At 43.3% G+C, this 17500-nt stretch overlaps 1 protein-coding gene across 1 annotated transcript in view; it reads right to left on the bottom strand.

The window, feature by feature from the left end:
- LOC118032497 (uncharacterized) overlaps positions 1 to 17500 on the bottom strand; it is a 27481-nt gene that overhangs the window by 9005 nt on the left and 976 nt on the right. The window contains exons 1-5 of the mRNA XM_073403852.1: positions 17279 to 17500; positions 16672 to 17136; positions 13936 to 16603; positions 13711 to 13837; positions 13128 to 13354 (exon numbers count right to left, since the gene is read on the bottom strand). The exon at positions 17279 to 17500 is cut by the window's right edge and continues 976 nt beyond it. Of these exons, the coding sequence (XP_073259953.1) occupies positions 13128 to 13354; positions 13711 to 13837; positions 13936 to 16603; positions 16672 to 17136; positions 17279 to 17500 (3709 nt within the window). The remainder of the gene's footprint in view (positions 1 to 13127; positions 13355 to 13710; positions 13838 to 13935; positions 16604 to 16671; positions 17137 to 17278) is intronic.

Genomic DNA, 17500 nt, shown 5'->3' with positions numbered 1-17500 from the left:
AAACCCTAACCCTAAACCCTAAACCCTAAACCCTAAACCCTAAACCCTAAACCCTAAACCCTAAACCCTAAACCCTAAACCCTAAACCCTAAACCCTAAACCCTAAACCCTAAACCCTAAACCCTAAACCCTAAACCCTAAACCCTAAACCCTAAACCCTAAACCCTAAACCCTAAACCCTAAACCCTAAACCCTAAACCCTAAACCCTAAACCCTAAACCCTAAACCCTAAACCCTAAACCCTAAACCCTAAACCCTAAACCCTAAACCCTAAACCCTAAACCCTAAACCCTAAACCCTAAACCCTAAACCCTAAACCCTAAACCCTAAACCCTAAACCCTAAACCCTAAACCCTAAACCCTAAACCCTAAACCCTAAACCCTAAACCCTAAACCCTAAACCCTAAACCCTAAACCCTAAACCCTAAACCCTAAACCCTAAACCCTAAACCCTAAACCCTAAACCCTAAACCCTAAACCCTAAACCCTAAACCCTAAACCCTAAACCCTAAACCCTAAACCCTAAACCCTAAACCCTAAACCCTAAACCCTAAACCCTAAACCCTAAACCCTAAACCCTAAACCCTAAACCCTAAACCCTAAACCCTAAACCCTAAACCCTAAACCCTAAACCCTAAACCCTAAACCCTAAACCCTAAACCCTAAACCCTAAACCCTAAACCCTAAACCCTAAACCCTAAACCCTAAACCCTAAACCCTAAACCCTAAACCCTAAACCCTAAACCCTAAACCCTAAACCCTAAACCCTAAACCCTAAACCCTAAACCCTAAACCCTAAACCCTAAACCCTAAACCCTAAACCCTAAACCCTAAACCCTAAACCCTAAACCCTAAACCCTAAACCCTAAACCCTAAACCCTAAACCCTAAACCCTAAACCCTAAACCCTAAACCCTAAACCCTAAACCCTAAACCCTAAACCCTAAACCCTAAACCCTAAACCCTAAACCCTAAACCCTAAACCCTAAACCCTAAACCCTAAACCCTAAACCCTAAACCCTAAACCCTAAACCCTAAACCCTAAACCCTAAACCCTAAACCCTAAACCCTAAACCCTAAACCCTAAACCCTAAACCCTAAACCCTAAACCCTAAACCCTAAACCCTAAACCCTAAACCCTAAACCCTAAACCCTAAACCCTAAACCCTAAACCCTAAACCCTAAACCCTAAACCCTAAACCCTAAACCCTAAACCCTAAACCCTAAACCCTAAACCCTAAACCCTAAACCCTAAACCCTAAACCCTAAACCCTAAACCCTAAACCCTAAACCCTAAACCCTAAACCCTAAACCCTAAACCCTAAACCCTAAACCCTAAACCCTAAACCCTAAACCCTAAACCCTAAACCCTAAACCCTAAACCCTAAACCCTAAACCCTAAACCCTAAACCCTAAACCCTAAACCCTAAACCCTAAACCCTAAACCCTAAACCCTAAACCCTAAACCCTAAACCCTAAACCCTAAACCCTAAACCCTAAACCCTAAACCCTAAACCCTAAACCCTAAACCCTAAACCCTAAAACCCTAAACCCTAAACCCTAAACCCTAAACCCTAAACCCTAAACCCTAAACCCTAAACCCTAAACCCTAAAACCCTAAACCCTAAACCCTAAACCCTAAACCCTAAACCCTAAACCCTAAACCCTAAACCCTAAACCCTAAACCCTAAACCCTAAACCCTAAACCCTAAACCCTAAACCCTAAACCCTAAACCCTAAACCCTAAACCCTAAACCCTAAACCCTAAACCCTAAACCCTAAACCCTAAACCCTAAACCCTAAACCCTAAACCCTAAACCCTAAACCCTAAACCCTAAACCCTAAACCCTAAACCCTAAACCCTAAACCCTAAACCCTAAACCCTAAACCCTAAACCCTAAACCCTAAACCCTAAACCCTAAACCCTAAAACCCTAAACCCTAAACCCTAAACCCTAAACCCTAAACCCTAAACCCTAAACCCTAAACCCTAAACCCTAAACCCTAAAACCCTAAACCCTAAACCCTAAACCCTAAACCCTAAACCCTAAACCCTAAACCCTAAACCCTAAACCCTAAACCCTAAACCCTAAACCCTAAACCCTAAACCCTAAACCCTAAACCCTAAACCCTAAACCCTAAACCCTAAACCCTAAACCCTAAACCCTAAACCCTAAACCCTAAACCCTAAACCCTAAACCCTAAACCCTAAACCCTAAACCCTAAACCCTAAACCCTAAACCCTAAACCCTAAACCCTAAACCCTAAACCCTAAACCCTAAACCCTAAACCCTAAACCCTAAACCCTAAACCCTAAACCCTAAACCCTAAACCCTAAACCCTAAACCCTAAACCCTAAACCCTAAACCCTAAACCCTAAACCCTAAACCCTAAACCCTAAACCCTAAACCCTAAACCCTAAACCCTAAACCCTAAACCCTAAACCCTAAACCCTAAACCCTAAACCCTAAACCCTAAACCCTAAACCCTAAACCCTAAACCCTAAACCCTAAACCCTAAACCCTAAACCCTAAACCCTAAACCCTAAACCCTAAACCCTAAACCCTAAACCCTAAACCCTAAACCCTAAACCCTAAACCCTAAACCCTAAACCCTAAACCCTAAACCCTAAACCCTAAACCCTAAACCCTAAACCCTAAACCCTAAACCCTAAACCCTAAACCCTAAACCCTAAACCCTAAACCCTAAACCCTAAACCCTAAACCCTAAACCCTAAACCCTAAACCCTAAACCCTAAACCCTAAACCCTAAACCCTAAACCCTAAACCCTAAACCCTAAACCCTAAACCCTAAACCCTAAACCCTAAACCCTAAACCCTAAACCCTAAACCCTAAACCCTAAACCCTAAACCCTAAACCCTAAACCCTAAACCCTAAACCCTAAACCCTAAACCCTAAACCCTAAACCCTAAACCCTAAACCCTAAACCCTAAAACCCTAAACCCTAAACCCTAAACCCTAAACCCTAAACCCTAAACCCTAAACCCTAAACCCTAAACCCTAAACCCTAAACCCTAAACCCTAAACCCTAAACCCTAAACCCTAAACCCTAAACCCTAAACCCTAAACCCTAAACCCTAAACCCTAAACCCTAAACCCTAAACCCTAAACCCTAAACCCTAAACCCTAAACCCTAAACCCTAAACCCTAAACCCTAAACCCTAAACCCTAAACCCTAAACCCTAAACCCTAAACCCTAAACCCTAAACCCTAAACCCTAAACCCTAAACCCTAAACCCTAAACCCTAAACCCTAAACCCTAAACCCTAAACCCTAAACCCTAAACCCTAAACCCTAAACCCTAAACCCTAAACCCTAAACCCTAAACCCTAAACCCTAAACCCTAAACCCTAAACCCTAAACCCTAAACCCTAAACCCTAAACCCTAAACCCTAAACCCTAAACCCTAAACCCTAAACCCTAAACCCTAAACCCTAAACCCTAAACCCTAAACCCTAAACCCTAAACCCTAAACCCTAAACCCTAAACCCTAAACCCTAAACCCTAAACCCTAAACCCTAAACCCTAAACCCTAAACCCTAAACCCTAAACCCTAAACCCTAAACCCTAAACCCTAAACCCTAAACCCTAAACCCTAAACCCTAAACCCTAAACCCTAAACCCTAAACCCTAAACCCTAAACCCTAAACCCTAAACCCTAAACCCTAAACCCTAAACCCTAAACCCTAAACCCTAAACCCTAAACCCTAAACCCTAAACCCTAAACCCTAAACCCTAAACCCTAAACCCTAAACCCTAAACCCTAAACCCTAAACCCTAAACCCTAAACCCTAAACCCTAAACCCTAAACCCTAAACCCTAAACCCTAAACCCTAAACCCTAAACCCTAAACCCTAAACCCTAAACCCTAAACCCTAAACCCTAAACCCTAAACCCTAAACCCTAAACCCTAAACCCTAAACCCTAAACCCTAAACCCTAAACCCTAAACCCTAAACCCTAAACCCTAAACCCTAAACCCTAAACCCTAAACCCTAAACCCTAAACCCTAAACCCTAAACCCTAAACCCTAAACCCTAAACCCTAAACCCTAAACCCTAAACCCTAAACCCTAAACCCTAAACCCTAAACCCTAAACCCTAAACCCTAAACCCTAAACCCTAAACCCTAAACCCTAAACCCTAAACCCTAAACCCTAAACCCTAAACCCTAAACCCTAAACCCTAAACCCTAAAACCCTAAACCCTAAACCCTAAACCCTAAACCCTAAACCCTAAACCCTAAACCCTAAACCCTAAACCCTAAACCCTAAACCCTAAACCCTAAACCCTAAACCCTAAACCCTAAACCCTAAACCCTAAACCCTAAACCCTAAACCCTAAACCCTAAACCCTAAACCCTAAACCCTAAACCCTAAACCCTAAACCCTAAACCCTAAACCCTAAACCCTAAACCCTAAACCCTAAACCCTAAACCCTAAACCCTAAACCCTAAACCCTAAACCCTAAACCCTAAACCCTAAACCCTAAACCCTAAACCCTAAACCCTAAACCCTAAACCCTAAACCCTAAACCCTAAACCCTAAACCCTAAACCCTAAACCCTAAACCCTAAACCCTAAACCCTAAACCCTAAACCCTAAACCCTAAACCCTAAACCCTAAACCCTAAACCCTAAACCCTAAACCCTAAACCCTAAACCCTAAACCCTAAACCCTAAACCCTAAACCCTAAACCCTAAACCCTAAACCCTAAACCCTAAACCCTAAACCCTAAACCCTAAACCCTAAACCCTAAACCCTAAACCCTAAACCCTAAACCCTAAACCCTAAACCCTAAACCCTAAACCCTAAACCCTAAACCCTAAACCCTAAACCCTAAACCCTAAACCCTAAACCCTAAACCCTAAACCCTAAACCCTAAACCCTAAACCCTAAACCCTAAACCCTAAACCCTAAACCCTAAACCCTAAACCCTAAACCCTAAACCCTAAACCCTAAACCCTAAACCCTAAACCCTAAACCCTAAACCCTAAACCCTAAACCCTAAACCCTAAACCCTAAACCCTAAACCCTAAACCCTAAACCCTAAACCCTAAACCCTAAACCCTAAACCCTAAACCCTAAACCCTAAACCCTAAACCCTAAACCCTAAACCCTAAACCCTAAACCCTAAACCCTAAACCCTAAACCCTAAACCCTAAACCCTAAACCCTAAACCCTAAACCCTAAACCCTAAACCCTAAACCCTAAACCCTAAACCCTAAACCCTAAACCCTAAACCCTAAACCCTAAACCCTAAACCCTAAACCCTAAACCCTAAACCCTAAACCCTAAACCCTAAACCCTAAACCCTAAACCCTAAACCCTAAACCCTAAACCCTAAACCCTAAACCCTAAACCCTAAACCCTAAACCCTAAACCCTAAACCCTAAACCCTAAACCCTAAACCCTAAACCCTAAACCCTAAACCCTAAACCCTAAACCCTAAACCCTAAACCCTAAACCCTAAACCCTAAACCCTAAACCCTAAACCCTAAACCCTAAACCCTAAACCCTAAACCCTAAACCCTAAACCCTAAACCCTAAACCCTAAACCCTAAACCCTAAACCCTAAACCCTAAACCCTAAACCCTAAACCCTAAACCCTAAACCCTAAACCCTAAACCCTAAACCCTAAACCCTAAACCCTAAACCCTAAACCCTAAACCCTAAACCCTAAACCCTAAACCCTAAACCCTAAACCCTAAACCCTAAACCCTAAACCCTAAACCCTAAACCCTAAACCCTAAACCCTAAACCCTAAACCCTAAACCCTAAACCCTAAACCCTAAACCCTAAACCCTAAACCCTAAACCCTAAACCCTAAACCCTAAACCCTAAACCCTAAACCCTAAACCCTAAACCCTAAACCCTAAACCCTAAACCCTAAACCCTAAACCCTAAACCCTAAACCCTAAACCCTAAACCCTAAACCCTAAACCCTAAACCCTAAACCCTAAACCCTAAACCCTAAACCCTAAACCCTAAAAAACCCTAAACCCTAAACCCTAAACCCTAAACCCTAAACCCTAAACCCTAAACCCTAAACCCTAAACCCTAAACCCTAAACCCTAAACCCTAAACCCTAAACCCTAAACCCTAAACCCTAAACCCTAAACCCTAAACCCTAAACCCTAAACCCTAAACCCTAAACCCTAAACCCTAAACCCTAAACCCTAAACCCTAAACCCTAAACCCTAAACCCTAAACCCTAAACCCTAAACCCTAAACCCTAAACCCTAAACCCTAAACCCTAAACCCTAAACCCTAAACCCTAAACCCTAAACCCTAAACCCTAAACCCTAAACCCTAAACCCTAAACCCTAAACCCTAAACCCTAAACCCTAAACCCTAAACCCTAAACCCTAAACCCTAAACCCTAAACCCTAAACCCTAAACCCTAAACCCTAAACCCTAAACCCTAAACCCTAAACCCTAAACCCTAAACCCTAAACCCTAAACCCTAAACCCTAAACCCTAAACCCTAAACCCTAAACCCTAAACCCTAAACCCTAAACCCTAAACCCTAAACCCTAAACCCTAAACCCTAAACCCTAAACCCTAAACCCTAAACCCTAAACCCTAAACCCTAAACCCTAAACCCTAAACCCTAAACCCTAAACCCTAAACCCTAAACCCTAAACCCTAAACCCTAAACCCTAAACCCTAAACCCTAAACCCTAAACCCTAAACCCTAAACCCTAAACCCTAAACCCTAAACCCTAAACCCTAAACCCTAAACCCTAAACCCTAAACCCTAAACCCTAAACCCTAAACCCTAAACCCTAAACCCTAAACCCTAAACCCTAAACCCTAAACCCTAAACCCTAAACCCTAAACCCTAAACCCTAAACCCTAAACCCTAAACCCTAAACCCTAAACCCTAAACCCTAAACCCTAAACCCTAAACCCTAAACCCTAAACCCTAAACCCTAAACCCTAAACCCTAAACCCTAAACCCTAAACCCTAAACCCTAAACCCTAAACCCTAAACCCTAAACCCTAAAAACCCTAAACCCTAAACCCTAAACCCTAAACCCTAAACCCTAAACCCTAAACCCTAAACCCTAAACCCTAAACCCTAAACCCTAAACCCTAAACCCTAAACCCTAAACCCTAAACCCTAAACCCTAAACCCTAAACCCTAAACCCTAAACCCTAAACCCTAAACCCTAAACCCTAAACCCTAAACCCTAAACCCTAAACCCTAAACCCTAAACCCTAAACCCTAAACCCTAAACCCTAAACCCTAAACCCTAAACCCTAAACCCTAAACCCTAAACCCTAAACCCTAAACCCTAAACCCTAAACCCTAAACCCTAAACCCTAAACCCTAAACCCTAAACCCTAAAACCCTAAACCCTAAACCCTAAACCCTAAACCCTAAACCCTAAACCCTAAACCCTAAACCCTAAACCCTAAACCCTAAACCCTAAACCCTAAACCCTAAACCCTAAACCCTAAACCCTAAACCCTAAACCCTAAACCCTAAACCCTAAACCCTAAACCCTAAACCCTAAACCCTAAACCCTAAACCCTAAACCCTAAACCCTAAACCCTAAACCCTAAACCCTAAACCCTAAACCCTAAACCCTAAACCCTAAACCCTAAACCCTAAACCCTAAACCCTAAACCCTAAACCCTAAACCCTAAACCCTAAACCCTAAACCCTAAACCCTAAACCCTAAACCCTAAACCCTAAACCCTAAACCCTAAACCCTAAACCCTAAACCCTAAACCCTAAACCCTAAACCCTAAACCCTAAACCCTAAACCCTAAACCCTAAACCCTAAACCCTAAACCCTAAACCCTAAACCCTAAACCCTAAACCCTAAACCCTAAACCCTAAACCCTAAACCCTAAACCCTAAACCCTAAACCCTAAACCCTAAACCCTAAACCCTAAACCCTAAACCCTAAACCCTAAACCCTAAACCCTAAACCCTAAACCCTAAACCCTAAACCCTAAACCCTAAACCCTAAACCCTAAACCCTAAACCCTAAACCCTAAACCCTAAACCCTAAACCCTAAACCCTAAACCCTAAACCCTAAACCCTAAACCCTAAACCCTAAACCCTAAACCCTAAACCCTAAACCCTAAACCCTAAACCCTAAACCCTAAACCCTAAACCCTAAACCCTAAACCCTAAACCCTAAACCCTAAACCCTAAACCCTAAACCCTAAACCCTAAACCCTAAACCCTAAACCCTAAACCCTAAACCCTAAACCCTAAACCCTAAACCCTAAACCCTAAACCCTAAACCCTAAACCCTAAACCCTAAACCCTAAACCCTAAACCCTAAACCCTAAACCCTAAACCCTAAACCCTAAACCCTAAACCCTAAACCCTAAACCCTAAACCCTAAACCCTAAACCCTAAACCCTAAACCCTAAACCCTAAACCCTAAACCCTAAACCCTAAACCCTAAAAACCCTAAACCCTAAACCCTAAACCCTAAACCCTAAACCCTAAACCCTAAACCCTAAACCCTAAACCCTAAACCCTAAACCCTAAACCCTAAACCCTAAACCCTAAACCCTAAACCCTAAACCCTAAACCCTAAACCCTAAACCCTAAACCCTAAACCCTAAACCCTAAACCCTAAACCCTAAACCCTAAACCCTAAACCCTAAACCCTAAACCCTAAACCCTAAACCCTAAACCCTAAACCCTAAACCCTAAACCCTAAACCCTAAACCCTAAACCCTAAACCCTAAACCCTAAACCCTAAACCCTAAACCCTAAACCCTAAACCCTAAACCCTAAACCCTAAACCCTAAACCCTAAACCCTAAACCCTAAACCCTAAACCCTAAACCCTAAACCCTAAACCCTAAACCCTAAACCCTAAACCCTAAACCCTAAACCCTAAACCCTAAACCCTAAACCCTAAACCCTAAACCCTAAACCCTAAACCCTAAACCCTAAACCCTAAACCCTAAACCCTAAACCCTAAACCCTAAACCCTAAACCCTAAACCCTAAACCCTAAACCCTAAACCCTAAACCCTAAACCCTAAACCCTAAACCCTAAACCCTAAACCCTAAACCCTAAACCCTAAACCCTAAACCCTAAACCCTAAACCCTAAACCCTAAACCCTAAACCCTAAAACCCTAAACCCTAAACCCTAAACCCTAAACCCTAAACCCTAAAACCCTAAACCCTAAACCCTAAACCCTAAACCCTAAACCCTAAACCCTAAACCCTAAACCCTAAACCCTAAACCCTAAACCCTAAACCCTAAACCCTAAACCCTAAACCCTAAACCCTAAACCCTAAACCCTAAACCCTAAACCCTAAACCCTAAACCCTAAACCCTAAACCCTAAACCCTAAACCCTAAACCCTAAACCCTAAACCCTAAACCCTAAACCCTAAAACCCTAAACCCTAAACCCTAAACCCTAAACCCTAAACCCTAAACCCTAAACCCTAAACCCTAAACCCTAAACCCTAAACCCTAAACCCTAAACCCTAAACCCTAAACCCTAAACCCTAAACCCTAAACCCTAAACCCTAAACCCTAAACCCTAAACCCTAAACCCTAAACCCTAAACCCTAAACCCTAAACCCTAAACCCTAAACCCTAAACCCTAAACCCTAAACCCTAAACCCTAAACCCTAAACCCTAAACCCTAAACCCTAAACCCTAAACCCTAAACCCTAAACCCTAAACCCTAAACCCTAAACCCTAAACCCTAAACCCTAAACCCTAAACCCTAAACCCTAAACCCTAAACCCTAAACCCTAAACCCTAAACCCTAAACCCTAAACCCTAAACCCTAAACCCTAAACCCTAAACCCTAAACCCTAAACCCTAAACCCTAAACCCTAAACCCTAAACCCTAAACCCTAAACCCTAAACCCTAAACCCTAAACCCTAAACCCTAAACCCTAAACCCTAAACCCTAAACCCTAAACCCTAAACCCTAAACCCTAAACCCTAAACCCTAAACCCTAAACCCTAAACCCTAAACCCTAAACCCTAAACCCTAAACCCTAAACCCTAAACCCTAAACCCTAAACCCTAAACCCTAAACCCTAAACCCTAAACCCTAAACCCTAAACCCTAAACCCTAAACCCTAAACCCTAAACCCTAAACCCTAAACCCTAAACCCTAAACCCTAAACCCTAAACCCTAAACCCTAAACCCTAAACCCTAAACCCTAAACCCTAAACCCTAAACCCTAAACCCTAAACCCTAAACCCTAAACCCTAAACCCTAAACCCTAAACCCTAAACCCTAAACCCTAAACCCTAAACCCTAAACCCTAAACCCTAAACCCTAAACCCTAAACCCTAAACCCTAAACCCTAAACCCTAAACCCTAAACCCTAAACCCTAAACCCTAAACCCTAAACCCTAAACCCTAAACCCTAAACCCTAAACCCTAAACCCTAAACCCTAAACCCTAAACCCTAAACCCTAAACCCTAAACCCTAAACCCTAAACCCTAAACCCTAAACCCTAAACCCTAAACCCTAAACCCTAAACCCTAAACCCTAAACCCTAAACCCTAAACCCTAAACCCTAAACCCTAAACCCTAAACCCTAAACCCTAAACCCTAAACCCTAAACCCTAAACCCTAAACCCTAAACCCTAAACCCTAAACCCTAAACCCTAAACCCTAAACCCTAAACCCTAAACCCTAAACCCTAAACCCTAAACCCTAAACCCTAAACCCTAAACCCTAAACCCTAAAACCCTAAACCCTAAACCCTAAACCCTAAACCCTAAACCCTAAACCCTAAACCCTAAACCCTAAACCCTAAACCCTAAACCCTAAACCCTAAACCCTAAACCCTAAACCCTAAACCCTAAACCCTAAACCCTAAACCCTAAACCCTAAACCCTAAACCCTAAACCCTAAACCCTAAACCCTAAACCCTAAACCCTAAACCCTAAACCCTAAACCCTAAACCCTAAACCCTAAACCCTAAACCCTAAACCCTAAACCCTAAACCCTAAACCCTAAACCCTAAACCCTAAACCCTAAACCCTAAACCCTAAACCCTAAACCCTAAACCCTAAACCCTAAACCCTAAACCCTAAACCCTAAACCCTAAACCCTAAACCCTAAACCCTAAACCCTAAACCCTAAACCCTAAACCCTAAACCCTAAACCCTAAACCCTAAACCCTAAACCCTAAACCCTAAACCCTAAACCCTAAACCCTAAACCCTAAACCCTAAACCCTAAACCCTAAACCCTAAACCCTAAACCCTAAACCCTAAACCCTAAACCCTAAACCCTAAACCCTAAACCCTAAACCCTAAACCCTAAACCCTAAACCCTAAACCCTAAACCCTAAACCCTAAACCCTAAACCCTAAACCCTAAACCCTAAACCCTAAACCCTAAACCCTAAACCCTAAACCCTAAACCCTAAACCCTAAACCCTAAACCCTAAACCCTAAACCCTAAACCCTAAACCCTAAACCCTAAACCCTAAACCCTAAACCCTAAACCCTAAACCCTAAACCCTAAACCCTAAACCCTAAACCCTAAACCCTAAACCCTAAACCCTAAACCCTAAACCCTAAACCCTAAACCCTAAACCCTAAACCCTAAACCCTAAACCCTAAACCCTAAACCCTAAACCCTAAACCCTAAACCCTAAACCCTAAACCCTAAACCCTAAACCCTAAACCCTAAACCCTAAACCCTAAACCCTAAAACCCTAAACCCTAAAACCCTAAACCCTAAACCCTAAACCCTAAACCCTAAACCCTAAACCCTAAACCCTAAACCCTAAACCCTAAACCCTAAACCCTAAACCCTAAACCCTAAACCCTAAACCCTAAACCCTAAACCCTAAACCCTAAACCCTAAACCCTAAACCCTAAACCCTAAACCCTAAACCCTAAACCCTAAACCCTAAACCCTAAACCCTAAACCCTAAACCCTACCCTAAACCCTAAACCCTAAACCCTAAACCCTAAACCCTAAACCCTAAACCCTAAACCCTAAACCCTAAACCCTAAACCCTAAACCCTAAACCCTAAACCCTAAACCCTAAACCCTAAACCCTAAACCCTAAACCCTAAACCCTAAACCCTAAACCCTAAACCCTAAACCCTAAACCCTAAACCCTAAACCCTAAACCCTAAACCCTAAACCCTAAACCCTAAACCCTAAACCCTAAACCCTAAACCCTAAACCCTAAACCCTAAACCCTAAACCCTAAACCCTAAACCCTAAACCCTAAACCCTAAACCCTAAACCCTAAACCCTAAACCCTAAACCCTAAACCCTAAACCCTAAACCCTAAACCCTAAACCCTAAACCCTAAACCCTAAACCCTAAACCCTAAACCCTAAACCCTAAACCCTAAACCCTAAACCCTAAACCCTAAACCCTAAACCCTAAACCCTAAACCCTAAACCCTAAACCCTAAACCCTAAACCCTAAACCCTAAACCCTAAACCCTAAACCCTAAACCCTAAACCCTAAACCCTAAACCCTAAACCCTAAACCCTAAACCCTAAACCCTAAACCCTAAACCCTAAACCCTAAACCCTAAACCCTAAACCCTAAACCCTAAACCCTAAACCCTAAACCCTAAACCCTAAACCCTAAACCCTAAACCCTAAACCCTAAACCCTAAACCCTAAACCCTAAACCCTAAACCCTAAACCCTAAACCCTAAACCCTAAACCCTAAACCCTAAACCCTAAACCCTAAACCCTTTTTTTTTGAAAATTAAGATGTATATAAATGAAGGAAATTTTCTACATTGCTACGAGGGGCCATACCCCAAGAGAAAAAAAAAAACTGTATGCAAGCAGCTAAAAAACGAAGAAACGAAGAACAATGTAAAGAAAAAATACATGCATGGCCTCCCTGAACAGTGCCCAGGCTCGACGTGAACAAATCATCATCAATTGTGTTCAAATTGGAAAGAAGGCGTTTCATACTCTTTTTTTTTTTTTTTTTTTTTTTTTTTTTTTTTTTTTTGCTTTTTCTTGGCAAGACTCCAGAGCATTTGAATAATTTAGCAGATGCTAAAGTCTCTTGGGCTACAGGCCCCATCCCTACAGCAGCAAGCCGTGGGCTAAGGCCCCATGCGAAGAAACAAAAGAATTTAGCCTCACTGCAGCAGCAAAACCGTGGGCTTGTGTCCCCAACTTTGAATAATAAAGTGCAGAATTTGAACCCACTGTGCTGGAAGAGTGAAAACTTTGTAGGTGCTTCACGTGAACAGGGCCATGCTGGAAGAAATTCAAGAGCCGTGAGCTGCACCATACAGCTAACATTGCTGCCGACTTCCACCCTTTCCATATCAGGTGAGCCCACTCGTTCCCTTCCATTAGCAGAGCCCTTTCCAACAGCTATCTAGAAGGCCCCAAATGTCACGTGAATAGTGTCCATGACAGCAACCGCAAACAAGGAAGACAACGGAGAGAGGATAATGCAGCTAACCCCACCCGATTCTTGAAAAGAAGACCCAAAAAAATTCATATCACTGGATGCATAGCCCGGAAACAAGACTGCAGAGAACTCAAGATTCGGGGAGCTTCCAAATGCTTTTGAAGACGTCTGGGATGTGGTCCGGATTCTTGTTTAACAGGCAAGACCTAATAATTTCGAAGACTTCCTCGCTGAGTTGCTGGCCAGACCGAAAGGCTTGGCTGAAGGTTCTGTTATTTCTCTCATACCACAAAGAATATACTGTTGCAGAGAGGGCTAACCGAGATAAACAATGAGAGAAGTCTTTCTTTTTTCTGAAAGTAGATGCTGCCCACTGTAATAGGCAATACCAATCCATATTCGGCCAATTCACAAGAGTTTTCATTGTGATATTTCTCCACACCAAAGCTGAGTATGTACATTGGAAGAATAAGTGATTGTGTGTTTCCATATGCAGGCCACATAGAATGCATGTTGCAGAAGAGATGATTTGGAAAGAGAGAAGCCTGTCCATGGTGTGCAGCCGCCCCATTGATGCAATCCAGAGTATAAAGGCTTGGCGAGGGATGTGTTCTGGGAACCAGATCAGATGGTACATTGTGTCGGTTGGCCTGGAGTCTCTAAGGAAGTTCCATGCAGAATCTATCGTGAACTTGCCTGAGGGGTGCCCTTGCCATTTACAGTGGTCTGCCAAGTGGGTGCGGGGATGGAAATGGATTGAATTCCATATGGTTTGCAGGTCGTGATGTCCTGATGGGAAGGTCCATCTCCCCTCTGAGATTATGTCCGAAACCTTCGCATTCCATGGCAGTCCTGTCGAGGTTAATACTCGAAATGGGAGGATATCGCAGATCCTTCTTGCATCCGGGAGCCAGTAGTCCAACCAAAGAGATGTGCTCTTTCCATTACCAATGCAAGATGTGAACATACCTTTGCACTTAGTTCGGCTGAGGAGAATCTTTCTCCAGGACCATGAGGAGGTTGATGGAGGGTTGATATGCCAAAAGCACCGCCCTCTGAGAAGGCTAGAATGCACCCACTCCACCCAAACTGAGGAGCTCTCTGTAAGTAATCTCCACACATGCTTCAACACTGCAGCATTGTTCCAAGTCCTAATGCTTTTGATCCCCAAGCCTCCTTCTTTCAACGGATAGCATAGCGATGCCCAAGCAACTTTGGCTCCTGCGTGATTTAGAGAAGTTCCCTTCCATAAAAAAGCAGCTAATATGCTCTCAATCTTGCGAATAGTATGGCAAGGTAACAGGAACATGCTGGACCAGTAGACTTGTATTGAGAATAACGTGGACTTGATAAGCTGCAACCGACCAGCATAAGTGAGAGAAGCTGTTGTCCAATTCTTAATCCTGGAGGTTATACGTTCTATCAATGGCATGCAGTGTTGATGCGTGAGTCTAGTGCTGATCAATGGGACGCCAAGGTACTTCACCGGCAAAGTCCCCATGTTGAAGCCCAGACAGTTAATAATTTCGTTTCTAAGCCCCATCTCCACTCCTGACAAAAAAACTGAACTTTTACTGTGATTGATAGCGAGGCCTGATATCCTGGAAAAAGAGGCTAGAGCTTCCCTGATAAGCTGGACTGAGCCTAAGTCGGCATTGCAAAAGATCATAACATCATCTGCAAAACAGAGGTGTGTGATTTTATTCTTGATGCATCTCCAGTGAAACCTGAACGTGGGTTCTGATGATGCCATGCTTAGGAGACCTCCTAAACCTTCCATCGCAAGGACAAAGAGATAAGGGGATAGGGGATCACCCTGACGTAGCCCTCTAGATGACTGGAAAAAACCATGCAGGTTGCCATTAATTCCAACAGAGAAGTGAGCCGATGAAATGCATACTTGGATCCACTTTACCATGCATTCGGGTATACCAACAGCCTTCAATCCCATCAGGATATAATCCCAGCTGATAGTGTCGAAAGCTTTTTTGAGGTCGACTTTCAGTGCACATCTAGCAGAGCCTGAATTTAGATGGTAGTTGTGAAGAAGCTCCTGAGAGAGCAAGATATTGTCTGAGATCTGTCTACCAGGGATAAATGCAGATTGAGAAGGGCCGATCACATCCGGGAGGATGATTTTCAGTCTGTTGGCTAAGACTTTGGAGATGCACTTATACAAGACGTTACAACAAGAGATAGGTCGATAGTCATCCATGCATGCAGGATTTTCCACCTTGGGCACTAGAGCAATTCTGGTTGCATTAACACAGCAAGGAATATTGCTCCGCCTGAAACAATGCTTAATAGCTGCGATGAATTCCACTCCGATAATATTCCAGCATCGCTTAAAAAATAGAGCTGTAAAACCATCTGGACCCGGGGCTTTATTATCGGGGATAGAGAATAGGGCCATCTTGATTTCTTCATCTGCAATTGGCTGAGTCAGACTAGAAATATTACTTGCGGGGATACGTGAGGGAAAGAGTGTGGAGAAGTCATGCTCCGATTGCGTGTGATTGGCTGAAAGAAGTTTTTGAAAGTAACTGACTGCCACCTGCCCGATACCCTTCTGATCAGCAACCTGGATGCCTGCCTCATCATTTAGAGCATGGATGTTATTTCTAGATTGCCTGTGCATCAAGGACCGATGGAAGAATTTAGTATTTCGATCCCCCAGTTGCAGCCATTGAATTCTTGATCTTTGCTTATAAATGGCTTCTTCCTCTTTGCATAACTGTGAGAACAGCTTGGCATGGTACCTTTCAGCCGCAAGAAGATCTACTGAGGCTGGAGACTCATCTAGCAAGATTTGAGTTGAAGTCCATTTTTGCTTTGCCTCTGCTACCCTGCTAGAGATGTGACTTGTATGATGCCTATGCAAGGTCTTGAGGGAATGCTTCAGCAGACGTAGCTTGGCAGTGAATCTATAAATAGGAGTGCCACGGATCGGGGATTCCCAAACGGATTTGACTATATCCAGGAAGTCCTCCCTATCAGCCCACACATTCAAGAACTTGAAAGGAGCGGGGGAATGAGGAAGGGGGGTGCTGAGTGTAAGAACCATAGAGCTATGGTCAGAGTGATCTCTTGGGAGGAATTGAGAGTGAGCTGCTGGCCAAGAGTTTAGAAAAGAAGAATTCCCAAAAATCCAGTCCAGTTTCTTCATAATAGCCGAGTTTCCCAACTGACCATTGTGCCAAGTGAACATCATTCCTGAATATGAAATATGAGAAAGTTCTGAATCATTAATGCAGCATCCAAAGTCTTCCATGTGGCCATACCAGGATGCATCCCCCCAGATCGGTCTGTTGTTCTTAGAATAGCATTGAAATCCCCTAGGAGGGCCCATGGAGATGAGGAAAATAACGGGGCTTGATGCTGAATATAGTTCCACAGAGTCCCACGACCAGAGGGATTATTAAGGCCATATACAAATGTTATCCTGAGATGGGCATGAGAGGAGAGTTTGATAACATCACACGTTGCCCATTGCTCAGAATAATGGGAGCAGACAAGGTCATACTGCAAGGGATCCCAGCCCACTAAGATTCGGCAGCTGGGGTGAGCACTGACATTGGAGAGAAACTTCCAAGAGGGAAGGGAAAGGCCAGATATTACTGAATCCATTCTAGCTGGAGCAATTTTAGTTTCTAACAACCCAATAATACCAAGGTTGTGTTTATAAATCCAATCTCTAACTACTTTTTGTTTAGTGGGACTATTAAGACCCCATATGTTCCAAGATCCTATATTTGACATAAAAAGGAAATAAAGGAAATAAAGCTGTAAACACACTAACAGAACAGCATCAGGGCATTATCAGCCCTTTACTTTTTCTCATTTTCTTTCCTTTCTTCTTCTTAGTTTGAGAAGGGGAAGGAGAAGTACCTCTTGGAGTCGATGAAGTATCTAGTGATGTATCCTTGGCCGAAGTTGATGCTTCACTGCAGCTTGGAAACGTTACTATTCTACTTTCAATGCATGGGGGAAAGCCAGTGATGAGGTGCTGATTTTCTTCCAAAGGCTGAGGATCATTGTCTGAGTCATCTGATCCATACTCCTTCTCCAAATTGTTTCCACCCGAGGTGGCTTGGATAGTACATATCTCAG

This window comes from Populus alba, chromosome 13 (assembly GCF_005239225.2).
Source record: "Populus alba chromosome 13, ASM523922v2, whole genome shotgun sequence".
Taxonomy (NCBI): domain Eukaryota; kingdom Viridiplantae; phylum Streptophyta; class Magnoliopsida; order Malpighiales; family Salicaceae; genus Populus; species Populus alba.
This window is presented reverse-complemented; position numbering and strand designations above follow the sequence as displayed.